General features: G+C 36.7%; 1 protein-coding gene across 1 annotated transcript in view; it reads left to right on the top strand.

Annotated features, from left to right (window-relative positions):
* The first annotated feature begins 1176 nt into the window (after positions 1 to 1176).
* dgkg (diacylglycerol kinase, gamma) overlaps positions 1177 to 27645 on the top strand; it is a 449591-nt gene continuing 423122 nt past the window's right edge. The window contains exons 1-14 of the mRNA XM_073845052.1: positions 1177 to 1237; positions 11320 to 11396; positions 14892 to 14912; positions 15388 to 15541; positions 17596 to 17658; positions 18277 to 18531; positions 19306 to 19452; positions 20848 to 20897; positions 21298 to 21372; positions 21453 to 21572; positions 21663 to 21780; positions 21975 to 22063; positions 25416 to 25532; positions 26073 to 26171. Coding sequence (XP_073701153.1) covers positions 1177 to 1237; positions 11320 to 11396; positions 14892 to 14912; positions 15388 to 15541; positions 17596 to 17658; positions 18277 to 18531; positions 19306 to 19452; positions 20848 to 20897; positions 21298 to 21372; positions 21453 to 21572; positions 21663 to 21780; positions 21975 to 22063; positions 25416 to 25532; positions 26073 to 26171 — 1446 coding nt within the window. The remainder of the gene's footprint in view (positions 1238 to 11319; positions 11397 to 14891; positions 14913 to 15387; positions 15542 to 17595; positions 17659 to 18276; positions 18532 to 19305; positions 19453 to 20847; positions 20898 to 21297; positions 21373 to 21452; positions 21573 to 21662; positions 21781 to 21974; positions 22064 to 25415; positions 25533 to 26072; positions 26172 to 27645) is intronic.

Raw genomic sequence — 27645 nt, forward strand, 5'->3', positions numbered from 1 at the left:
TAATAATATGTGAATATATTAAAAATATTAGTTTTTATATAGGGGATATACTGGATATACTAAACAGGACAAATTAGTGTGAGAGTGCAATTCCATAAATGCACAGATGGGAGTGAAAAGTTCTGATCTACTGACAAGGCGCAAAAGAACACAGACGCAGTCAGTTCACACCCATAATAACCAACAGAAGTGCAAATCAACACAGGGTAACAAACTAGCAGAGCCAATGATAACCAGGTCTGTATAAGCTTCTAAGAACACAGGTGCAAAATGGGTTAAGACAAATACTAGCAAATACCAGTAATGCATTTCTTAGTAAATCACCTTATATGATTTATTTAATATCTCCTCCAAAAAATGTTGTACAAATATGCATAAATATGCAGTAAGGTCAGCCACAAAAATCCTTATCCTTGCCTTTTCATCTTTATTTTATTCCACTGCCTTTAGTAAGTCCTGACAGTAGTTTTTAACACTAAAAGAGGGTTTGCCCTGGTGCAAACTGTTAGCAAATATGCCTCATGAATCATGCTATTAAAGGTTTTAAATATGATTTGATATTAAATGTACTGACCAGAATAAAAATGCTACACTCAGTAATGCAGCAGGGCGTCTCTCAGTCTCTGTATCCACCAGGGGATCCCTGGCCTGAAAAGGTTGACGGCCACTCTAGACACATGTGAGATTTCTGGAAATGCAAGACTTCAGCAAGCGTATTCATGTTATCTATATTACAGACACACAGCCTCTGTTGTTATTGGTGTGTTTGCTAGAATCAGAGACCTTGTAATAAATAAGCTTGACATGAGTCGATAACCTTAAGTCAGCTTTGAGATGTTACTAATTCTCTTCTCTCTCTGTTTCTATAGATTGAAAACTTCAACTTCGGTTGACAGGTCATCAGTTGCTCCTCCACGTGCACCTGTCACCTCCCCACCTCGGAGCTACTCCAATCTCGGCACGCTACCGGTGGCTCGGCACGCCTCACCTTCACACCGCCCTCGTCCTTGTGTCCCTCATTTGTTTCGCAACTCCACGTCGGGGACACCAATTCACCATCTGTTACTAGGAAAAGGGAACATGATCATGCCAGATCGTACCATCTCCTTCTCATACCTCACCTGAGGACGATCAGCGTGGTTTCCCCGGCTCGCCGCGAGCGCTCTGACCGGCGAGATGGGAGATTGGGTGTGTCTGAGCCCAGCCGAATTCTCCCAGCTGCAGCAGTACAGTGAGTGTGAGTATCTGAGCATGGGAAGCCTCTCTCCTCTGACCTCTGGCAGGTTGATTGGAATTGATTTTAGGGCTGTTAGGTGGATAAGAATGGATGAGAGATTTTATCGGCCCATTTAGTTAGTTCTTGGCCATCCTTTTCGATAACTGTACCACTCAGCCTCCCTGTTTGAGCTGATGCTTTGCTCAATGTATTATGTAGGAGGATGCGTACGCATTCTGGACTCACTGGACTTTTAGGAAGCACTGCTGGGAATGTAGGCTATATTGACGTAACGCATCAATGCGCTGCCAGTGCTCTCTGCGTCTGTATTGATTAACAACGTTTAATGCGGTTATTGATGCAGACCACTTTATGAGCTAAACAGGCATATGAAATTTTCAATAGCATTAAAAAGTGATGCTTTTGTTTATCAGTTTAATAAGTTTGCAAGGGGACTGTGGTATGACAGATTTGAGGGAATATAGAATGGTTGTATTGATTTGATGGGGGGGAAAGTGAAATCGGATGCTAAAGCAGGATATTAATTCAGTGTATCTATTATTATAAGGGCTTTCAGTAAATCTGACTCATATTTTGTTATAGGACTGGCTGTGCTAGCACATATATGCATGTGTAATGAGGAAGACTGTGCTTCATGCTGTTTGCCATTCTCACTAACTACTCCTGAGAGGAAGCTTTAGTTGCATCAGCATTTATGATATTTATTTATGGTGTTTTCTTGACAAAACTAATTATGTTTATGTTTCGTAACTGGGAAATAGCAAAGCAGGTGGTTGACTTCAGGCTTGAACTCAAGTGCCAAGAAGAACTTTAGAGTGCAAATAATCCACATTGCAGTTTATGTGTATATATTCAGCTGGAAAATTGACAGTGATTGACAGTCGGATTCTATATTCAGGATTGAGAATGGAGCTCCTGTACATAGTAGGACAGTGGGTTTTGTGTAGAGGGTGGCAACACTATCAGCTGCATGCTGCTAGAAACAGTGATGTGTAAGAGTAAGACTTCTGGTTGAAAACTGGTCAGATACAATGGGCCTGATTTGCTAACAGCTAGTTTCAGCACAAACAGTCTTTTGGCGTTAAAATAGTACTGTCAGGACTAAAGATGCGCAGTGAAGAATTAGCGATGAAAAGGCGTGGACAGAGTTATTTTTGCGCCTGACCTTATTGAATATGCATTTGTAGGAGTTTCCCATTTTAGACGCAAAATTGATGGGAGGAGAGTATTAAAATGAATCCCGCAATGCTATTTCGTCAGATTACTAGAATTTGCGTCATTATTTAACACGCAAAATAGCATGTCTTAAAGCAGAAGGTAATTTACACTGCTCTTGGTAGATTGCGCTGGTCTAGGGAAATTATCTTGCTGCGTCTGTGTTCTTTAATGTGCAAATTTTTAGTAAAACAACCAGAATTTTTCACTCCTATCAATGTTTTTATTGAAATTGCACTCTAAAAAAATTTTGCACGTTAAGAAATAAATACAATCTAACATTATGTCAGTCTACAGTTTACACACTGCCTCCGAAATTTCTATCCATCATAAAAAATAAAGCTGGATCATTTTTGCATCCTTAGGCCCCAATCACACAGAACACGTTTTTTGCAGTGAGAGGCGCCTTTTTTGAATTGATTTCAGTTGGCTGTGAGCGTTTTGCACGCTGCTTGTGGGCCCGAGCTCATGACGAATACGAAATAAAAAAACGCATACGAAAATTTTATAATCAGTGTGCAATGACCTTAACACTAATTTGCCCTATTTAGTAAATCTGGACCAATATGCCATACTCATACATATTCTGATGTTCTTTATTATTTTCCATAGTTATGAACATGAATTCTGCTTTGTAAAAATCTAAAATAGACACAGATGTACTGTATACTATAACATTTTTATATGCCAACTCTCAGCTCTGAATACTGCACATAATTTCCTTTTAGGTGTTGTTATAATAGACTTTAATCAAGCCGCCATTTTGGTATTTATCTGTCAATTTAATGTGTTAAATTGGTGCAATTAATTATGGGAAAAATAACACAAATTAAAAAAAATATTCATGCATTTGACACACACCACCCTGCCCCAGGCCTGTATGTCATTTTAGATTACATGCAGTTGCCGAAGTTGACGAAGACAATGCAGGACAGCTGACTGCATTATGAAGGCTATTAGAATGCAGTTATATGCCTTTAAAATAAAGTGATGTGAACGATTCTGCACCAATGTATTAATAAGCCATAATCAATTATAGCCTACTGACATAATTCGCATATGTGCTGGACGCACGTGTATTACAAATGCACTATTTATAAATTTGAGATCTGGATATGGATATGCACTTTGCATGAAAAACGCTTAATGTGACACAATGAATTAAACTGTGTTTTCAAAGGACCAAATTTAATAAGCACAGTATTAATAAAGCATATAACGTACAGAAAAGCATGTGAGTCCAGAATAAGAACACAACGCATGTCTCTTTAAATGATAATGAGTTATTGCTCACTCTGCCAATCTCTTCCATTTTTTTCTGTATTTGGTGGCACGTTACCATCAAAAACAAAACTATTCCACTGTGTCCTGAGTGGCTCTCATCACTTTTATATTTACTTTTACATCAAACTACAAACACCTGCATTGCTTACAAGACATTGTTGTTGGGCTGAAATATGCTAATACAGGACAGTCTGTTAGCGGTTGTGGGCGGAGCCTGAGCAGTATGACATACTGCTCAAAATATCAAAATGGCTTAAAAATTGAGATTGTTTAGGTGTTTTGGGGAGTGAATGGATTTTTATCATTGGTTTGTTGGTGGTCGTTTCCACACACTAAGACACATTTACATGCAAACACCATGTAAAAGTGCATCCGATGTCCCTTTTAAATGGTCAAATTCTTCAAATAATTAGTGTTTGCGTGATCATTGGAAACATTATTAAGTTAAGATCCAGTGTTTATGGTAGGTCGATCACTGTTGTTGTGTGATTATCTGCACAGGCTGCACTGGCTAATATGAATTCCAAAGAGACCTCTGTGCCATTTTAAGAGGTTACCTGTAAAATTAGCTTGAAATTTCCAAATGAAGCATCTATCTGTGCTTTCTTTGTGAGGTTAATTGGCTTGCAGGATGCTGGTAATAAATCTAAATACTCATAAAGTCAGTCTAATTACTTTTCTTTGGTTGACGGCGACCCCTGGTAACAGATTTGATTAAAACCCTTGAGGAACAGTGAAGATTGAATAATCAGTCAGACGTGCTCTCACCCTGAACTCTGCCCACATGCAATATTTAAGGTATAATGCCTTTAAAAATAGCACATGCATTATGTGGAGTATATTTTGGGATACCGGACACATTTCCATTAAGAATTCAGTAGGTGTGAGACAAGACATTAATCTTAAACTTAACTACGTCTCACAGATGAATTGCCAGGCCTGTCTGGCACAGATTTCAGCTTTACTGTAAGGTAATTATGAGTGAAATCCAAGACGACTCTAGCAATTTAGCATGAAAAAAGAAAAATATTGGTTTGCAGCTCTGTTTACTGATTCTGTCATACAATGTTATTCTCAAGAGGAGACAGTGTGCATGTTCTTGCCATTGAGTAATGTGTGGGCTCAGCTAGGTGCGAAAGACTTTATTGTTTTGATTCCATGGTGTTAATAATCAGTGGAATACATTTGTCATCTCTGTGTAATGGGCTAATTGAAATGCAGCAATAAGATTCACGCCAGACACACAGGTCAGTAAGAGCATGTGTTCGCTGCCCAGAGAAGCCGCAAGCAGTTTGGAGTTTGGTGTCAGTCTTGAAATCAATGATGAGCCTTGTACATTTAATTCTGTGAGACAGAAAGTCCCAGTCCAGTGTGTTTGACCTCTGACATCATTCTACATTTTGTGAATTAGGATCTGAAACTATAGCAGCTTGTAAACCTCTGACTGATAATAAAAGTGTGATGTCAGTGTTTCCGACCACAGAAATAACCAGATTGCTTTGTTCTGGGTTTTACCTGTTGAGGAAAGACTCATTTTGTTCAGATGAAATAGTGGGTGCAGTTTGGTTTTCAGTCATGAGTGTCTGTTGCATTGCTGGGTGTCCCCACCTGTTTTTCCCTTAACCGCTGAGTCTTATATACTGACTCACTGAACGCTGCTGCTTATTATTTGAATATCTGACTTCATTTTGGATGTATTTCTTCTATTTAACGGTGCCATAGAATGCACTAATACAGTATTTTAAATTGTTCTCCTTAGGTAAGGGCAAAAATTCTTCAGAAACGGTTTTACAAGTCCATTTACAACCCTAGGATTTGTTGCTAGAATGAAATTATCTGTTATTGCCTTATTTGGAAGGTTCATGAATAATAATGATGAGCTCTGCTCTGATTGGCTGTTTGACAGAGCTGCTCATTTCAGTAGCTCACACGGCAGGAAGGAAACACTGGGAGGAAAATATTAGGGATGCACCGAAATGAAAATTCTTGGCCGAAACCGAAAACCGAAAAAGAGGAAACCAAGGCCGAAACACCGAAAGAATTATGCCAATTATTAGTACCATTGCATTTATGGCTAAGACTGTGTACTAATTTTACTAAAATCAAGGCATTGCAATTGCATAAATTAATATTAAAGTTTCAAAGAATAAATCAGTTATATTAATTTAAACAATTATTATAAATCAAGTATTATATTACCTACATATACATATATTTTACTGCCTTTGTTTAAATTGTTTTAATTTTTATAACACATTATCTTGTGGATCCATCAGTTCACATTACAACTCTATGTGTTTCTCTTTCCAATTAAGAGCTTTATTTAAGTCTTTCAAAAAACAAGCCTTACACAAAATACGTTTATTTTTATTATTTTTTTCCCACCATGCTCGGGGCACAAGAAAAATATTAGGGGACTAAATTAATATCAGCATATGAAGTATAATCGTCTCTCGTTGTCTCTCAGAGAATGCACGTCAGATGCTGAAAGCACGGTCAGTTTTTACTTTCACTTTAACATATTGCGCAGTTTTCATGTTGCATGTGTGATATCCATTGGCTCACCTCCATGATTTAAAACATAAATATGTATAAAAATACAGTATATTGAAAAGACATCTTTAAAATATTGTGACGTAACACCAACGTAAAGCCATAGTTTTTCACTCATTGAAAGCTACATCTGTCTCGATCTCTGCTCTCATCACTGGCTGCACGCACCACTGCAGACACACCCCCTCTTGAAATTTCGGCATTCAAGTTTTGCAAATCGCTATCCATGGGTCTTTCTCAGATATACAGAAATACGTCCACACCACAGACGTGTTGCTTCAGACAAGCACGTGCAGGCTGCGGTTTCTGTTTGCGTCAACATACTGTTTCGGCCCTGTTGTTTCGGTGATAAAAGTCTTTCGGTCGAAAACCGAAAATGCACTTTTGGGCCATTTTCGGCCGAAAATTTTCGGTGGCCGAATATTCGGTGCATCCCTAGAAAATATATATTTAATCATGGAGCCTGAGCCGCTATTAATATGTGGGGCATTGAAACTGCCGTTTTGAATGCAAAATCACTTTTTACTTTCACTTTCAAGATTTGCGATCGCACATGCTCTGTGTATACTACAGTTTTACAAGTTTAGATGCTTGTCAGTGGTGCTCAGGATCTGCAAATCATTTGTCATCTGTTCTGTTAATTTTCCTAAAGGGCTCTAAAAATCCAGTAGAAATTGAAAGTAAGAAGATTAATAGAGATAGCCCGTCATTGAGATACACAGAGATGACTGTTATCAGTTCTTGAGGAGATTAGCATCTTCTGTGAGGAAAGCACCTTGTTCTGCCCCCCTTGGGCGGCAGTCAGAAGACACATGTGTGACAGCCGAAGCTTACAGAAAATAAAAATGAAGCCTGGGGCAGTAGGCTCATTTCTCTCGTCCTAATGCTAATAAGCTTTGGTGACATTTTCTGCCCAGCTATTATCTCTGCTTAATTAGCCTATTTCGTCAGATTGCACCATACATCTAATGTTTCCAGTAATTGATACCAAATGCAAGGCCTTTTTTCAAAATGTTATAGATAATGGTGCATGTAGTTTAAATTTCAGGTACATTTCAGTTGTGTTTGGAGATAATGTTGTGTTAAGACTTTTTAACTCATGGATATAAGTTGAAAATAAGAATTTATTTCATTTTATTTTAATGAAGCACGTAGATACAAGATTAAAAAGTTTTGTTCTGCTTGTAATGCTGATAGATTTCAAGTGAATTTGCTAATGAAAAGGCCTCATGAAAAGGATATGTACTGTAGAACATCAGCCAATATGTTGGGAGCTAAAATCCTTTAGCAAACAGAAACAGAGTTACAGCTTGCCAGTAAAGCATTTGTTAACTAGTCAGAAACATCCATATGGCATTTGGTGTGTCTTAGTGAAATCCTGAAATCTTTAATTAGTTTAACAGAAGATAATGGCATATGCTAGTATAGAAAATATAATTAATTATCAAAACAATTTAGCAAAACAATATTATCAAGCAGGGGCAGAGTGGGGCACTAAAATCCACCGGGAAAATTCTGACCGCACCGGCCCTAGTGGAGTATTGCCAGTAGCCAGGTTTCCATCCAAAGATTTTGTTTGTGGGAAAAAACACACAAAACAATTTAGCGCTTCGGAGTTTTTACCGATATAGCTGATGGAAATGTCTTATCGATAAAATTTCTCATGTGTCGACATAATCTTTTTCCGTTTAACTTTAGCGCATAAATTCTAAATCCATACTTCAAATGTCGCAAAAATCTGTTTGGAAACACTTTTTTGTAGAGAAAAGGGGCTTTGCTACGTTGCAAGTTAAAAATTATTCATTTTGTTCTGAAGATCTTGTTTTACGTGGACATTGTAATGATAAGTACAACATTTTAAATTGACTTGTTTTGGCTTGTTAGTAGCTTTTTATATTTTTGTTCTTCTTGTGTTATGAGTATTGTTCCATTAAATTTAAAGGATTTGTTCAGAAATAAAAGGGGGAAAATAGAATGTTTTTCAATATGTTTGGCCGACTGTATTTTATTATGACAATGAAGCTGCGTTGTCGAGTTAGTAAGGAGGCACCGGCAAGATCAATTGATTTTTATCCCCCTTATAAAAGTGGAAACAACTTACAATAGCCTACTCCTTCGTTTGTGGTCATATAAGAGTAAGACATTGTTCCAAACTATTCTAAATATTTATTTTATTAATGCACATTCACAATAAAAACAAACAGTTGCTTTTGTAAAAAGGAAACAAACAGGATGCCTCAAGAGCGCATCAGAAAAATGAAACTAAATTCTGCATAGGTTGATATAGGCTGCTAATTGTTTCACATTTTTTTCTTTCGTTTTGTTAATTCATAACTTATGTAGAAAATAAATTGATTTTATTTATTTTATATATAGCTGTATAATGTTTTCCTCCGTTCGCAGAAGCGCTTCAGGTGCGTGACCATGTGAATCCTCACACTCTGTTGTTTATGCTGCTTTTTGCGTGTATAAAATTAATCCATGGAAAACAAATTTAGGTATTTTTAATGGGTCACAGCCGCGTATTAATTAAAATTTCCTTTAATTGTAATTTAACAATCTTGTTAACGGTCTTGTTAACGGTTATGCCTAACGGTTAAAAATGTCTTAACGACCGTCGGTTGTCAGGAGAAATAAAATAACCGAAATGAACATTCCCATTTCTAAATAAAAGTTCATCAGAAAAATGATAATAATAGTCCTACAACTGCTCCTGTTTATGATTATTGTTGATGATCAAGTAAATAGTCTATAACAAAGTACAAAAAAAAACTCATGACACTTGTTAATAAAAATTAGCTAACATACAATTTAATATTAGGTTTTGTTTCAAATGGATAAAGAACAGGCTACTAGCCTATATAATTTACACAATATAGGTGAAATTATGTATGGAAACAGCTCAAGGGCAGTTTTTTTTTTGCGATACACCAAAACTTATGCGACAGTTCGTTTTTTTAGGGATGAGGTCATTATATGCACACCATTTTATCGGTAAAAGGCCGGTTGGAAGGAAAACAGGCTGTAGACAGCAAATTTTGCAGTTTTTTTTTACACATATTCTCTTTGTCGATAACAAAACAGTGCAAAAACTGGATGGAAACTTGGCTAGTGACAGCCATGCGCTTTGCAACGTAATGACTCGGACCACTAGTGGGGGCTCCCTAGTGGCGGCGGGGCTCTAAGCAGCCGCTTAGTTCGCCTATAGGGAGGGCCGGCACTGATAGAGAGTGAGCAACTGATATAAATATTGGTTGGACGTTTAGGGGGGAGTATGTGGGAGTATTTGGCCACTATTCGCGGAGAATTTAGTAACGTCAATGATTGTAATAAGCTCAGGCCAGTCGTGTTCGCCTCGCCTCCTTTGGCTGGCCGACCGGGAAAAGTCCCGGTCGTCCCGATTGCCACTCCGCCCTTGTTATCAAGTGAGCATTTATACAGTTGCAATCAAAATTATTCAACCCCCCAGAGACTGCAGTACTTTACAAATACAAGCTTTTCTAAAGATCCAGAACTTTATAAAAATTCCATCTACAACAGTTTACTGGCATATTTAAAGTGATAATGTCAATATATAATATAATGTTTTCAAATGATAGGATATTTTTAATAACACAACTATGTCATAATTATTCAACCCCTTTTTAACATTGCTGTTTTAAGTCATTTATTTTTATGGTAGGGAACACAATTAAGACTTTAGAAACTATATCAAGAAAAAAAAGTTTGATCAGAACACCCAAGTTAAAACCTGCAATGTACAGCCAAAGACTTGTAAGATGAAGCAACAAAAGGAGTAAAAACATTTCAATGCAGTGTATAAGAAGAACACTAAACAAGTACGGCCTTCATGTTGAGGCATCTTGTCGAATGTAAAATTCATTTGGATAGATCTGTGGAGTTCTGGATGAATGTTTAATGGAGTGATGTGACCAAACTGAACTTTTTGGACCTATGGATCAGTGGTATGTCTTGTGCAAAAAAGGTAAAGCTTAAGCAGAAGAACATCATCTCCATCGTCAAACATGGAGGTGGGCCAGTCCTGTTATTGAATTGTTTTACTGTAGCAGGAAGTGGAAAACTTGATTGTATGAAGGACATCATGGATTCTTTGAAGTATCAGGCCATTTTGGCAAGAATTGTGATGCCTTTAGTGCAATGACTGAAGCTGATGATCAGTGGACTTTCCTGCAGGACAATCATCCCAAAGTATATATCCAAATCTACTTAAGCATGATTCAGAGATCAGTCATAGAATGTTCTTGAGTGGCCGGTTCAGTCTCCAGGTTTAATTCTCATTGAAAATATTTGGTTGAATTTGAAGAAAGCAGTGGCAATGCGAAAACCAAAGATTATCACTGATCTGTAAGCTTTTTTTGGGCGAGGAATGGTCCAAGATTGCAGTAGAGAGTGTCACAGAAGCTTCTAAGCACGTCTAAATGGTGTTTATTGGTGGTTTTTAAATAATGAATGATTCTGCAACAATTTTTTTTTGGGGGGGGGGGGGGGGGGTTGAATAATTTTGAACATGAATGTTTAGAGCCAATTAGATTTTTTTACATTCTCAGAATTACTCAAATGTGTATTAATAAATGTTCTCCAATAGTGTACTGATGCCTTTGTTCAATTGTTTTCACTAAATTTTGTTCTCTGCAGCAAAATGTCTTGCAGGTCAAGAATAGTTTCGTTTGCAACTGTAGATAAATGGATTGATAAATCTTTTGTGAGTGTAAGAAAATAAAATACATGTAAGTGTCGGCTGTTAAGTGAAATTTAATATGTTAGCAGCATCTAATGTCTAGCATTAGCAGCAAAAATACAGCCTTTCTAACCACATTTTATGCATTTTCAGGCTTTTTTGATGAACAGCATTTATTTAAAAAAATAGTATTCTTTTGCTGTCACTTTTGATAAATATAATGCATTCTTGCTGAATTTCATTGCAATATATTCTGCAAGGAGTGTCTACACTCCTGAGTACAGCTGTATATCTGACTGATTGTTTTCCTTTTGACTTGTTTTTTGTACAGATTCCTCCAAGAAGCTTAAAGATGTCCTGGAAGAGTTTCATGGAAACGGTGTCCTCTCCAAGTACAACCCTGAACAGGTATGTACTGGCAGGAGCGTTCGTGATCTTGCCTGATTAAATGATCTGTTTAGAGGCAGTGGAGCCTCTGGCTGTGACTTGACAGAACACCAATACAACCCGACTCAGGCCGCAAGTCATTACAGGAAATGCTTAGTCATCCGCTCCCCGAAACGAAGTGGCCAGATATCGCCTCCTATTAGAGAAGGTCCTCGCTGACATCATAAAGCCCATGCATCACGTTGCCGTGACAACAAAGCCAGCAGGCAGCCGCATCTATAATTTGCTTTATGGAGTGTCACCATCATATTTCTCTCCTCTCCTCCGCACTGACATAAATAAGAGGCTGTTCAGGGTTTGGCGCCACAGGTTATGACCCAGAGCCTTGGCTGAATCAATAGTGAATAACCACCGGTGGCAGTTAATGGGTCTGATGCTGACGCCAGGTTGGCTGTGGTGTGACATTGCATGCTTCGCATTGTTCATCAGTTCGGTTGCGACCACCTCTAAATCATAAAGTCTGGAAGTATCACAAAAAGGAGGTGACATGCCATAAGTGCCACTGTTCGGCCTTCTTACGATGACAGAGCGCTGTATTTCACTCATGTATACAGCCGCGATTGACTGTCTGACTGCGGTTGGGCTGTAAATATCCTTCATCGCAGCCTCAACAAGTCACAGCTCTTTTGAGTGCCTTTTCATATTGAAGTTTAATGATGGTGACTCTATAACCTTTGTCAAATGAAACGTGTCTGTAAAAATGGGCGCCAGTGAAAGGTTAAATAAACGGTTCATTGTTTGCTACATTATTTGATAGCAGGGCCAGCCTCTGTGTTTTGCACGTTTGAAAGTCAGACAGGAAGTTTCTCTTACACCCACGGCTGGTTGCGCTGTTTTTCACACCAGCAAAACATATAAATGCATTTGCTAATACTGAGACAAAGAGAGTCATTTGGGTTCAGTTACTTTTGCCTTCCTGTTTTTGGTGTGCATCTGCCCAGCGCTTGCAGCCCCTCAACCGTAGCCTACCTTTGCATGTTCCTCTATTTCCACCTCTACTTCCTTCTCTCTCTGCCTTACTGGCTTTTCCCAGAGTTTCATTTCAGCAACTAGAGGGATCTAATGGATTTAGGTTTGTTCATTCCTGCCATGGTATGATTAAATGGGAATTCACCTACGATGCCATGAAAATTGTTTTAGCACAGGCTTCTTTTGTGCCAGTGCCAGATTTTCTTCAGTGAGTCATTTGCTTAAACCATCAGACTTGGTCAATTCTGTTCAAGGCTTTTGGTTTTACATTTTTAATTTTGTTTTTATTCCAATTTTACTTTCAGCTTGTCTTTTTAATTTTTGTTTTTGTTAAATGGCATTGTTAGTGTTAGTTTAGTTTTCAATTTATTTAAAGTTTTTGCTGTTCACTTGCATTTTCATGTTTAACGCCAGTGGGTTGTAGTAGGGGTCGACCGAAATGTGATCTTGGACCACAAATACAATCATTAGTCACAATGCTATATTTGTAGCAATAGCCAACAATACATTGTATGGGTAAAAATGATCAATTTTTCTTTTTTTGTCAGAAATCATTAGGATATTAAGTAAAGATCATGTTCCATGAAGATATAAATTTCCTACTGTAAATATATCAAAACTTAATTATTGATTAGTAATGTTGATAAGGATTTAATTTGGACAACTGTAAAGGTGATTTTCTCAAATCTTAGATTTAAATTTAGATATCTCGGCCAAATATTGTCATATTCTAACAAACCATATATAAATGGAAAGCTTATTATGTATAAATCTCCATTTTAAAAAAAAATGACCCTTATGACTTGTTTTGTGGTCCAGGGTCACATATGTGTTTTTCAGGGCAGATGCCAATACCTATTATAACAGATCAAGTAGACCGATAACTAATATTTTGAACCAATATATATGTCTGGCGTAAAAATAAAAAAAAAATTCAAAATTAAGTATAACAAAAACTTTTCTTAAATGCTTTTAGATACCGATACGATAACCATAAAAGTGTTTAAGATCAGCACCGATAATTGGCTAGACCAATAATCGGTCGACCCCTCGGTTGTAGAGATTACAAAAGTTTTCTAATATAACATGTATCAAAAATAGGGGACAACCGATTATCGGTGTAGCCAAGTATCGGCGCCGATCTTAAGCATTTTTATGGTTATCGTATTGGTATCTAAAAGCATTTAAGAAAAGTTTTTATTATTCTTAATTTTGACATTACTTTTAATTTTTACGCCAGACATATATATTGGTTCAACATATTGGTTATCGGTCTACTTGATCTGTAGACATATATATTCTATATATCTAATTATCGGCGCCGATCTTAAGCATTTTTATGGTTATCGTATTGGTATCTAAAAGCATTTAAGAAAAGTTTTTATTATTCTTAATTTTGACATTACTTTTAATTTTTACGCCAGACATATATATTGGTTCAACATATTGGTTATCGGTCTACTTGATCTGTAGACATATATATTCTATATATATAATTATCGGCGCCGATCTTAAGCATTCTTATGGTTATCGGTATTGGTCATTTTCAGATCCGTTTTGCCGATAAATTAATTTAAATCCATGTAAAGTTTTTGTCTGAGCCCAGGTTATTATTAATTTTAATATTAATTTAAATTTTTACACCAGGCATATATTGGTTCAAAATATCGGTTATCAACATACTTGATCTGTAATAATCTGCATCGGGCCTGAAAAACATGGTCAGCCTAACCAAAAACTTGACAAAATGACAAAAATTTTGTCATTTATTTTAATTTATTTTTTTGGAGCCATAACATTTTAAATGTACATAACTGTTCAAAAGTCATTTTAAAAAGATTTATTTATTTATGATAAAACTGAATTGATCAAAAGTGACAAATAATGTTACAAAATGTAAATTTTCACAAATTTCCACAAAAATTGCAAGCAGCACAATTATGTAAACATGGTTAATAATAAGAGTTTTTAAGACAAAATGAATAAGAAAAAAAAAGCTTTGCTGTTACATTAATAAATACTAAAATATATTAAATAAGGAAAGTTGTCAAATAAATGCACCATCGGTCAGCATATGTAACATTTTACTATAAAAAAAAAATAAAAAAAAATCTTACCAACCATAAACGTACTATAGTGCATTTTAGTTTAGTCTCTGTTTTTGGTCCCTTAGTGCACACTTTGTTTTTTCCATTTTCTTTCTGAGAGAAAATTACCACCAGAGAAGAAGTAAATCTGGATTATGCAAATAAACCAGTGGATTCTCTTGCCACTAATCTTGCAAAACAGCATTAAGTGTGATGCAGGTGGAATAATGCTATACAGCACTAAAGAAGGAATAATGTCAATTCATTCAGTGTCAGAGAAGCAGAGGATATGAAAGGTAACACCATACACTGATCCCTTCCCTCTGCACGAACAACCACTGCAGTGTCTATAACCCCTTTCTCCCTCTACCCTCTTCATATATCTTTGACTGCCACACAGAAGCAAGATGTTCTCAACCAAGTAAGCTGTTACCTTCTGGGTTTGCATGTTCTGTGGTTCGATGTGTCTACAGACTGCATGCCCCGGCCCATCCCTGTCTAACAAGAAAGGCTTGCTATAATGTCTACTGAAGATCAGAGGTCACGCCAGTGCTTTTTAATGTGAGCCATGTGTCTGTGCTACTTAAAATTGTATTAACGGCCTCTTCATCATGGTGTTTTTGTAACCTCCGAAGATTTTTGTTTCTATGAGCAGCAAAAAATACACATTTATGTGTTTTTACTATACTTTAATGTGTGTCAGTGGGCTCCCTCTGTATTTTTGTTGCCATGTGTCATAAGGAAATGCTTGAGCGTGTCATTCATGCCCAAAGACAGGAACATCCTCCCTGCTGAAAGCATAAAGGAGCAGGAAGCTACATATTCATGGCTTGAATTTCGTCTCTCAGGCTTCCCGTCTTTTAATTTCTCATCATCTCTTCACTTGTCTCCTGCAGCCTATCGACTATGAGGGCTTCCAGCTATTCATGGCGACCTACCTAGAGAATGACATCCCTGAGGAACTTTGCAAACACCTCTTCACCTCCTTCAAGAGCAAGAATGGTGGCGGCAGCTCTCCTGACACCTCTCGATCTGGAGCAGGCATGCTGGGTAAATAGTCTTTTAAAATGCCTTTATACTATCAATAACGGGCCATGAAAATCTGCATTTCATATTTATTTGAGAAGTTTTAATAGGAGAAACAGGTCTTTTTTTTGGGAGCTGTGAATGAGCAACTGCACTGAAACAAAAGTTTACATACACCTTGCAGAATCTGCAAGATGTTAATTTTTTGACCAAAATAAGGGATCATACTTTTTTTTTTTATATATAGTACTGACCTGAGGTATTTCACATAAAATACGTTTAAAAGTTTACATAATCTCGATTTTTAATACTGTGTTGTTACCTGATTGATCCACAGCTGTTTTTTTTTTTTTTTTTGGTTGTTTAGTAATAGTTGTTCATGAGTTCCTTGTTTGTCCTGAACAGTTAAACTGCCCGCTGTTCTTCAAAAAAATCCTCCAGGTCCCACAAATTCTTTGGGTTTTTCAGCATTTTTGTGTATTAAAACCTTTTCCAACAATGACTGTAAGATTTTAAAATCATTCATCTTTTCACACTGAGGACAACTTAGGGACTCATATGCAACTATTACAGAAGGTTCTCACTGATGCTTCAGAAGGAAACACAATGCATTAAGAGCCGGGAGTGAAAACTTTTGGAATTTGAAGATTAGGGTAAATTTAACTTATTTTGTCTTCTGGGAATCATGTAAGTGTCTTCTGTAGCTTCTGAAGGGCAGTACTAAATGAAAAAAATATTAAGTTTAGACAAAATAAGAACAATGTACACACCTTCATTGTGTTCAAACGTTTACAGCATGTTATACTGATAATTCAACTTAAACTACCTTTCAAATATTTGAGTTTGAGTAAAATCTGCATAATAGATACTCCTGTGTAAAGGTTTTTTAATGTTTTTGAAAGAAGGCTCTTATGCTGCATTTGATTAAGTTCTATGAGTTCTATTATTATAAAATATTACAATTTTAATAACAATATATTTGAAATTAATGTATAAATATGCTGGCAAGGCTGAATTTTCAGCAGCCATTACTCCAGTCTTCAGTGTCACATGATCCTCAAAAAATATAAAATGCTGATTTGCTGCTTAAGACACATTTCTTATTATTATCAATACAAAACATTTGTATACAAAACAAAAAATAAAGTACTTTCACCTTTAGTCTCAGATTCCACTTTATATTCATTTATTTAAATTAGATTAGACTGGATAACCAGTTTGGTTTGTAATAAACACTCAGCCTGCATTATAAAAAATAATGAACTGGTAGATGTCTGGAGATCCCACACACATCTGATGAGCTTTTGCCTTTGTGTTTTGTGAAGAAACCCGGGAGACCTGCTGTTTGCTTTCAGGCTCTCCATGACTCTATAAAGACAAAATTAGACAAATTAAAAGTTTGCATGCATGATGCAGGAGTACACTTTAATGAAAAGGTTCTGGTGGCTTTGTATCTGAATTGCACTACTATCACTGTTGAAACAAGGTGATTTAAGGAAAATATTAGTTGAGTACAGTAACGGTTTGACAGCAGTGCCATCTAGTGCCTTGAATTCTCTAGACTGACAAATACAGTACAGTCAATGATTTTCTGTTGCTCCATTTGTCTGTAAAGGGTTAGTTCACCCAAAAAAAAAAATAATAATAATAATTAGTGATTAATTACTCAACCTCATGTCGTTCCAAAACTGTAAGACCTTTGTTCATTTTTGGAACACAAATTAATATATGTTTGATGAAATCCGAGAGCTGTTTGACCCTCCAGACAGCGAGGGTCCTTCCCCATTCAAAGTCAAGAAACGTTGTCTATGCTGACTATATAGGGGCAGAGAGCTGTCGGATTTCATCAAAAATATCTTAATTTGTGTTCCGAAGATGAACGAAGGTCTTACAGGTTTGGAGCAACATGACGGTGAGTAATTAATGACAAAATTTTCTAAACTATCTCTGTAATGCAACTCAAAAATTCTCATTATGCTGTCCTGACTGGCTGCAGTTATAAACTATCCCAGCTATCTTTTCCTCTGTCCGTTTTGCTTTACTCCTGTTCCACTTTACTTTGACCCCTGTGTCTGCAGAGCCCAAGTCCATTGATGCAGGCATCTCTATACAGACCGAAGTGGCCTGTGCACCAATAACAGGTACCACAGCAAGTGTGGTGTGATTTGATTGGACAGAGACCTACATTACGGCTGTGACTTCACCTGGTGTTGTAATGTGTTGTCTTGGTGTGTTTTGACAGCTGTGTTGATGTCAAACAAAGCAACCAGTGACAGATATGATTTCCGTCCATGGTGTCAAGTCAACCACTGTGTGGCTGTGGCAACAATCGTTATGTACCGTCAGCTTCCTCCTTAGTACCTTGTGCAATATTAAAAATGTCTGCCATGTGTCATTCTACCTGTCGTGGTTTCAAAACGTCCCACAAACTGAATAGTTCAAAGCACTGTGCAAGAGTAAACAGACCAGTAACAAGAAGCAATGTGAATCTAAAAACTATGAGACTCCGTGGGTCTCATTCACTAAAATTTGTAAGCAAGTGTTCTTATTTAAGTTCCAAATGGGTGCAAAATGTTCACTGGGTTCATAACATCACCTAAATTTTATTGTTAAGTGAAAAAAGTGAAATAAATAAATCATGATTTTTTTGTTGTTGTTTGTAGTTAGTGAATGAGACCCTACGCTATGTTTCCTCCTGTCTCATTTCAGATTATCATTTTAATTAAACTTTCTATTTTCCTGTGCTTGTTTCCTTTTAGGTATGAATGGGAAGAGTATTTTGAGCGCCATGAGCCGACATACATCAGAGAACTCTGCAGGGATCACTCCAGGCTCAGGGGCCACCACATCACCCTGCTCATCCCGCTCCTCTTCACAACGCTCAGGCACAGGGGGCCACACACCCAGAGGCCCCCACCGGTCGCCCGGCACGCAGCCCAATCCCTCAGCGAGCAGCAGCAGCAGCAATGCTTTGGCTCTCTCCAAGACTACCAACTCCCCACGCCTCTCCCCAGGTCAGAGTCATGAACAAGGAGACAAACTTGATCTTCATATGTAATCCATGACAAGGCTCTTATAAAGCAATATTGCCTGATCAGATTTAGGATGCTCCCACAAAGATATTTTGATGTGATATCTGGTGTCATTACTGATACAGTTGAGGTCAAAAGTTTACATACATCTACATATAGTCTACAAGAGAAAATAATAGTTGAATTTATAAAAATGACCCTGTTCAAAAGTTTACATACACTTGATTATTGATAATACAGTTAAACTGCCTGCTGTTCTTCAGAAAAATTCTTCTGGTTCCACAAATTCTTAGTTTTTTCAGAATATAATTTTTCTGGATTTAAACCCTTTCCAACAATGACTGTAAAATTTTGAGATCCATCTTTTTACACTGAGGACAACTGAGGGACTCATGTGCAGCTATTACAGAAGGTTCAAATGCTCACTGATGCTTCAGAAGTAAAAACGATGCATTAAGGGGTAGGGTATAAAACAGCTGTCGATTATTCAGGTAACAACACAGTATTAAGAATCAAGTGTATGTAAACTTTTGAACAGGGTCATTTTTATAAATGTAAGTATTATTTTCTCTTGTCTTTTATGTGAAATATCTTATTCAGGTCAGTACTAAATAAAAAAATAACATGCATTTTGTATGATCCCTCCTGTTTTGGTAAAATAATTAACATTTTGCAGATTCTGGTGTATATTCAAGGTGTATTTAAACTTTTGGCCTCAACTGTATATTATACATATTATAATTGACTTTCTTTCAGAGCGTAATCAATCAGAAAATCGTACATGTCTCCGGAGGAGTCCTTCTCCACAAAAAGGATCTCCGTCACCCCAAGTGGTCTTCCTTAAAGACATTGTTTGCTACTTGTCCTTACTGGAGAGGGGGACACCAGAGGACAAGCTTGAGTGTAAGTTGAAAATTATTCAAAAATAGTTGTCCTGTTAGCATTTTTTTTAAAGCTTAGCTGTTATTTAGAAATTCTTATAAAGGATTCATTTTCGAATACGTATTTGGACATATATTTATTGGACAAAATATTAAAGGAATAGTTCAATCAAAAATGAAAATGACCACATGATTACCACATGACTCACCCTTAAGCCATCCTAGGTGTATATGACTTTCTTCTTTCAGACGAACACAGAGTTGTAAAATGTCATGGCTCTTCTAAGCTTTATAATGACAGTGAATGGGTGTTGAGATTTTGAGTCCAATGAAGTGCATCTATCCATCATAAAAAGCACTCCACACAGCTCCGGGAGGTTAATAAAGGCAAATCAAGGACGTAGGTGTAGCGTAAGCTTTGGTGAGAAGTGATTAACACCGGTCACGAATTAGAAGTACAAACCGAGGATTTGTTAAGAAAAATGTCAGAGGATTTCGATATAAGCCAAGAGGAGACTGGTCTTGGACTTCAAAATCTCAATACCCATTCACTACCATTATTATTTTTTATTATTATTTTGTAAATTATGTCTCCAAACCAGTTGTGCCAAACCACAGAAAGCATAGTATTAGTCATCAACGTAAAAGTCACCTCATTCTTGACAGCTGTCACAAATGTCATTTCCTTACTGGCACTTTATATTTAAACACAGTGTGTGAAAAGCAGATATGGATCTTAGAGATATTTGAACACAGTCAATTTCATTTCAGTTACTGTAGCCTATGTGATGGCAAAGCTGAATATTTAGCAGCCATTACTCCAGTTATCAGTGTCACATGATCCTTCAGAAATCATTCTATATTTGATGCTTAAGAAAAATTTCTTATCATCACTGTTGAATCACAGTTGTGCTGCTTAATAAAAACATAACATATTTTCTCAGGATTATTTGATAAATGGAGTCAAAAAAGTTACAGCATTTATTTGAAATAAAAATCTTTTGTAACATTATAAATGTCTTTACTGTCACTTTTGATTATTAATGTGTCCTTGATGAATAAAAGAATAAAAAAAAATATTAATAATAAATCAATTTGAACCACTTTTGTCAGTTCTGCATTTTAATTCACTTCTGACCTACACATAGTGAAAGTAACAGAAGATTTCCAGAATCTCTTTCCCTTATTCCGTAAGGGCTTATCTCTGCTCCTGTCCTTATTTACCATGGAGTTAGCATACACAAGCTTTCTTTAGCATAGGAAGTTATTTCAGCTCAAAGCTAATCCTCACTAGCTGCCTCAGTTTGTCCTTTGATAACCTGAGCTCCAGGTGCAAGCATGGGCTCTTTACTTGACAAATGTTTGGTACAATACAAAAAGATACAGTCTCTTATCTTTTACCTCTCTCATCCTAAAGTCATGTTCAGGCTGTACGACACAGACGGCAATGGTCTGCTGGACAGTTCGGTAAGTCTGAAATCTCTATTATAATGTGTAATGTTGAAGTGTCCAGTTATTTGGCATTGCGGTTAGATACTGTAAACAACAACAAGTAGTTAATAATGCAAAGTGGACATTTGATAGTTTTATTACAGCGTACAGTTACAGTGCGTTATGTCATTGTGTTGAGTTGTTAGTCTGGTCTTTTCTTTTGTATTATGTAACATTATTATCCTATTTTTCATCCTAGCACAGTCAGAACTTGGTGATTCAGAGACTGTCTCGCAGTATTATTGATCTTTTTGTCTAAAACTTTGAACTGATACTTCTAGAGAGCTGTAAATATCAGGCTGCATAAAAAAGTAAAGTTGAAAACTGTATGCTTTATAGTGTATAATATCTAAAGCAATTATATTTGTCAATTTAGGAGCTCGACCGCATCATAAACCAGATGGTCCATGTAGCGGAGTATCTAGAATGGGACTCTACCGAACTACGACCAGTATGAATCACTTTAAAAGTTACAACCAGACTATTCCATCATGCAAAGTGGAATCCTTTATTTTATGTCTTGTATTGTAGATTCTGAAGGAGATGATGGAGGAGATTGATTATGATCGGGATGGAACGGTCACATTAGAGGAATGGATCAGAGGAGGAATGACCACCATACCACTCCTGGTACTTCTGGGAATGGAGACGGTGAGGAAAAACTAATTGCGAGTTATTAAGAGGAAATAATATATTAAGATTTTTTATTTGAATTCCTCTTCCTCTTTCACAAACATTCAGAATGTACAGGAAGATGGGCAGCATGTATGGAGACTGAAGCATTTCAACAAGCCAGCATACTGTAATTACTGCCACACTATGTTGTTAGGAGTACGAAAACAGGGCCTTTGCTGCGCACGTGAGTATCTATCTATCTATTTACCGATCTATCATCTATCATTTTGTCTAATTATATCTATATCTGTCATATCTGTTATCTCTCAACTTCAAATATCTGATGTGTCTGACTTGCTGGTTATAGTTTTCCGTATGAAATGTTTCCTTTTAATCTCTTGCACTCCATCTCTGACAGTCCTGTCTTTTGTTTGGCAGTATGCAAGTACACAGTCCATGAGCGCTGTGTGTCCAAAGACATTGCTCCTTGCATTAGCACCTACGCCAAGTCTCGCAGACACACCAATGTGAGTGCATAAACAACATAAGGTTACAAATTAACACTTCTCACTGTTTAAGCTGAATGTTTTGTCTGAGGAAGGCCAGAAGTCAGTTTTTTCATTTTTGTGAAACTGGGAGTCCCAGATTGCTGTGTTAAGTACAGAGCTTATTTTTGTGACAAACACTGTTCTATTATTAGTAGACGACGCGTGTTATGATTATTTTATCCACTGACCGCAGTCCAGCTCAGTTTTCACCCAAGGCAACTTCCCAGACCCATAAGTCTTGGATTAACCTCAAAGTAATGTTCTGTGGACATGTCAAAAAGGCTATGAGAACATCCTGTGTGCAACGTCTTTTTTCTGTACTGAGAACTAGAGAAGACTGAGATCACATAGCACTGTTTTAGTCATCACTGACACCTCTTAATAGCTTGTACTCCCAATGCATTAACTACCACAGAGCTGGAAGGCACTGCGTTCAAAAAAATGTTGTCATTAGATTATGATTTGACAGAGTTTACCCCAAAAAAATGAAAATTCTGTCAATAATTACTCACCCTCATGTTGTTCCAAACCCATAAGACCTTTGTTCATCTTCAGAGCACAGATTAAGATATTTTGAAAACTCTGACCAACAAAAAAACTGAATGTGTATGGATGTGTTTTAGTACATTCCATCAATGTTTACTATTAATCCTTTTTTAATATCCTGTGTATTCAAGGAAATTGGATTTTTTTAATAATTCTGTTTAACTTCCTCACTTCAGGTTTTAAATTTGTGGTTGTTGTTTTATGTCAGATGTCAGTAAAGTAAAATAATTGCAGATAGTGATATAATTCTTGTTCAAATGCCTTTTAAATGCATGACAGAGCAGGATAATAATTTTAGTAATATATACAGTTGAAGTCAAACGTTTACACACACTTTGCAGAATCTGCAAAATGTTAATTATTTGACCAAAATATAAGGGATCATACAAATGCATGTTATTTGTTTAATTAGTACTGTCCTGAATAAGATTTTTCACATAAAATATGTTTACATATAGTCTACAAGACAAATAGCCTGGAAAAAAATCCAGACTCTAATCTATTAAGATTAAGGGTCTGGCATCGAGCAATGAAAAGGGCCTAACTCGAGGGGCGGCACCAAGCATGCATTTGAAACTCTCACTGCACGCAACTGGATAACGCCACGACCAATCACTAAGTTTTCACTAAGCCCCATATGCTTAGCTACCAGCGGAGCTAACTGATAGATTAAACTCTTGCCGTATCCAGTCGGCAAAACAGCAAAAACGTCCTTTTTCCAAAGGAACGATTCGAGCGCGGTTTTCTGATCCTCTTTTATATGAAAAGCCAAGTCTAACTCTTTCATTGTAGCGGCCAAAGCCGTTTCAAACAACTGGTGTTCATCTGTTGCCATCTTTCAATGTTTACTAAATGATTCCGGACGTCGCAGTGCTGTCGTCATCAGCTTAGCTCGCCCGTTGGCCCGCCTACATCAGATACACCGATTTGATTGGTTCCCAGAACTGCTTACGTAATGCAGTAACATGCATCATTGCTCGATGCCAGAGTGTCTTGCAGAGACAATTCAAATTGTGCTCTCGCGAGACCTCTGGATTTCCAGGGTACAAGAGAAAATGAAATGACCCTGTTCAAAAGTTTCACTTGATTCTTAATACTGTGTTGTAACCTAAATGATCCACAGCTGTGTTTATCTTTTTTGTTTGTTTAGTGATATTTGTTCATGAGTATGTTTGTCCTGAACAGTTAAACTATATGCAACTCATATGCAACTATTACATAAGGTTCAAAAGCTCACTGATGCTCCAGAAGGAAACACAATGCATTAAAGAATAACTATTGCCAAAATGCTACCTGGGCTGTTTTTTTTACTGTAAACGAGACAAACTTATATCTAAAAGCATAATTACGACAAACGAGACGTTTTTGAGATTGACTGTGATTTCATTTTGTGGTAAATGGCCGGTGAACGGGAATACTAGGGGCATAAATTTGAGCGCATCAAAATCGATATTTTTATAACACTAAGAAGGCTCGACACACCATGAAACTTTGCTCGAAGTATCGCCTGGGTCTCTACACATGAACTCGAGCACTGAGAACATTGTTTGTGTACACAAACAACTCACTTTCACTGTTTGAGTTTCCGCTCGCAGCCATCTTGCCAGTCAAGAAGTGTCGATCTCCGAATGCGAATGAATGGACTCCATAGGATGAAATATTAGGCTTATATGAGGCTCTTTTTACAACTAGAAGGTTAATATTGTTTTTCACTTGCGACAAAACAACGAATTAGCCGTGCATTTATATGGAAATATGCTTTAGGAGCTATCCATCCTCGCATTCGGAGATCGACACCTCTTGACTGGCAAGACGGCCACGAGCGGAAACTCAATGTTCTCAATGCTCGAGTTCATGTGTAGAGACCCAGGCGATACTTCGAGCAAAGTTTCATGGTGTGTCGAGCCTTCTTAGTGTTATAAAAATATCGATTTTGATGCTCTCAAATTTATGCCCCTAGTTTTCCCATTCACCGTCCATTGACCACAAAACGAAATCATGGTCAATCTCAAAAACGTCTCGTTTGTCGTAATTATGCTTTTAGATATATATTTGTCTCGTTTACAGTAAAAAAAAACGAGACAAAAAAAACAGCCCAGGTTGCATTTTGGCAATAGTTATCCTTTAAGAGCCAGAATGTAGATTAGTTGCATAAATATCATATTTCTTTTATTTAGTACTGCCCTTCAGAAGCCATGTAAAATTCACCCTGATCTTCAAATTCAAAAAGTTTTCATCCCCTGTCTCCTAATGCATTGTGTTTCCTTCTGACACATCAGTGACTGTTTGAACCATCTGTATTGGTTGCATATGAGTCCCTCGGTTGTCCTCAGTGTGAAAAGATGGATCTCAAAATCATACAGTCATTGTTGGAAAGGGTTAAAAATGAAAAATACTTTTTCTGAAGCTCAGTGGACATGTAAACTGTTCAGGACACACAAAGAACTAATAAACAACTATTACTAAACAAAAAAATGAATCATTTTGGTAAGAACACAGTATTAAGAATCAAGTGAATATAAACTTTTGAACAGGGTCATTTTTATAAATTCTACTATTTTCTCTTGTGGACTATGTGTAAATGTCTTTTAAATGAAATATCTCATTCAGGTCAGTACTAAATAAAAAATAAGATGCATTTTGTATCATCCTTATTTTGGTCAAAATAATTAACATTTAGCAGATTCTGCAAGGTGTATGTCAACTTTTGACAACTGTTGATGGACTGTTTGAGTACTTTACAAGTAAAATCAATAATGAGTCTCTATTTAATGTCTTTCTCTAGGCTATGCAGCATGTTTGGATGGAGGGCAACTCCCCAACAAAATGTGACAAATGTCACCGCAGTATCAAGTGCTATCAAGGCCTAACAGGCCTTCATTGTGTTTGGTGTCAAATCACTGTGAGTATATACTGATTGTAATTGTTTTAACGGAGGCCTATGTGTTTTATAAATGTTTATCTGCACTTAAAATAACCTTTTTCACATTTTTATCTCAGTACAATTCAGTTGTAGTCTATTTGTCTATTTGTCTGTAATGCTTACTCACACCACTTGGTGGTGTTCTTCACTAAACTTTCAAAGCATTTGGTGGCCATGGCCAATTTGTTTTAATATAGCTCTAATAAAGATAAGTGTCAGCACTTAGCACTCATTCAAAGGCTTTTTTCTCCTCATAATGATTTTTATTATCACATTATATGCTCCTGCACGCTCTCTGAACCATCTCTCTCAAGTAGCTTTCCTGACAGTTTCAACTCTAAACCTGCAACTAATCGAATATCAAGTACAGATCCTGCTGTCCTCTTTGTTCCTGCCATTTAATGGCTTTAGGTCAGATTAATGAGGATAAAACAAGAAGTCACAGAAAGATCCAGTCCATTCCATTCTGTTGATGTGTCTTTCTCCACCACTCCTCATCTATATTTATATGTATTTCAGCTCCATAACAAGTGTGCGTCCAATGTGAAGCCTGAATGTGACGGTGGACCATTAAGAGATCACACACTCCTCCCATCATACATCTGCCCTGTTGTTCTGGTGAGTTCAGTTCAGTCTCCCACCTCACTTTTTTTGATCCCAAGACAATTCTTGATGTCCCTCCTCTCTACTGCTTCATACTCATTGTAATTATAATTGGATAGTGTAGACATAATCTTATTAGTAGTGCTTTCTAGATGGGTAGTTCAAGGTTATTTCATTTTTAGAGTTGTACACAACTAGGGGTGTGCGATATTGACAAAAAAAATCGCAATATTTTCTGGAATTTTATCGATAACGATTAGACAATATTTTGCTGAGTGTGTTATTGTGCTGGTATCTTAAAGGAGTAGTTCACTTTCAGAACAAAAATGTACAGATAATCTACTCATCCAAGATGTTCATGTCTTTCTTTCTTCAGTCGTAAGGAAATTATGTTTTTTTGTGGAAAACATTTCAGGATTTCTCTCCATATAATGGACTTCTGTGGTGGAGCTCTGTGTGTACTCTGTGTAGAGATTAAAAAGTACATAAATTGTAAATGTTTTTAGAAAATAACCGATCATTTTGCTAGATAAGACCCTTCTTCCTTGACTGGGATTATTTAGAGCCCTTTAGAGCTGCATTTAAACTGCATTTTGGAAGTTCAATCTCGGGGGCACCATAGAAGTCTATGATATGGGGAGAAATGTTTTCCTCAAAAAGCATAATTTCCTTACGACTGAAAAAAGAAAGAAATGAACATCTTGGATGACAAGGGGTGAGTACATTATCTGTAAATTTTGGTTTACATGGACAGCTGACTCCTAATTTTTTTTAATTCTTCCTTCTGTGTGGTGGTCAGTTCACACTGATAGAAATTAATCTTTTTTTTTTTAAATGAGTTGAAGTAGATTTTTAAACACAGAACACAGAAAATGTATCTGACGTGGCATTTAGATGTATTTACACACTGTTTAATGCAGGTCATGAATGCATTTAACCTGCAATTACAAATGCATACATAATGTTTTGATATATTAAACATAAAACGTTGTATACTGATATTTGAAATTATTTAAAAAATGAAAACTTTAAATATGGAATTAAAACCGCTGAGATGCAATACAGTGGTGTGGCTGTGTTTGCAATGTTTTTTTGTTGGTGAAAACAGGCAATATGCTGTCTAAAATATGAGTCTCTTAACTTCTTGTCTATTTAACTGCTGTAAAATATCAATATCACAATTTGTAATCATAATTTTTTGAGAAAAACTGCATTCTTTGTGTGAAATTGATTAACTATTTTAAGTAAAATAAGTCTATACATGCCCCCATGTCTTGAATTTGTGATCATTCTAAAAGTATTTTAATAGACTGAATCATGTAGTGAAATAATGCACAGTTACGCACTAGTCTAGACACGTAATGCCTGCACTGCACTCTGTAGGTGTTTTGAATGATTATTACAAAATACTCGATAATGTCAAATCGAACATCTTTAAAACAACAATTACACAGATGAAAAATATCGCACACCACTATAACACAACCCT

The sequence above is a fragment of the Garra rufa genome, chromosome 8, assembly GCF_049309525.1.
Source record: "Garra rufa chromosome 8, GarRuf1.0, whole genome shotgun sequence".
Classification (NCBI taxonomy): domain Eukaryota; kingdom Metazoa; phylum Chordata; class Actinopteri; order Cypriniformes; family Cyprinidae; genus Garra; species Garra rufa.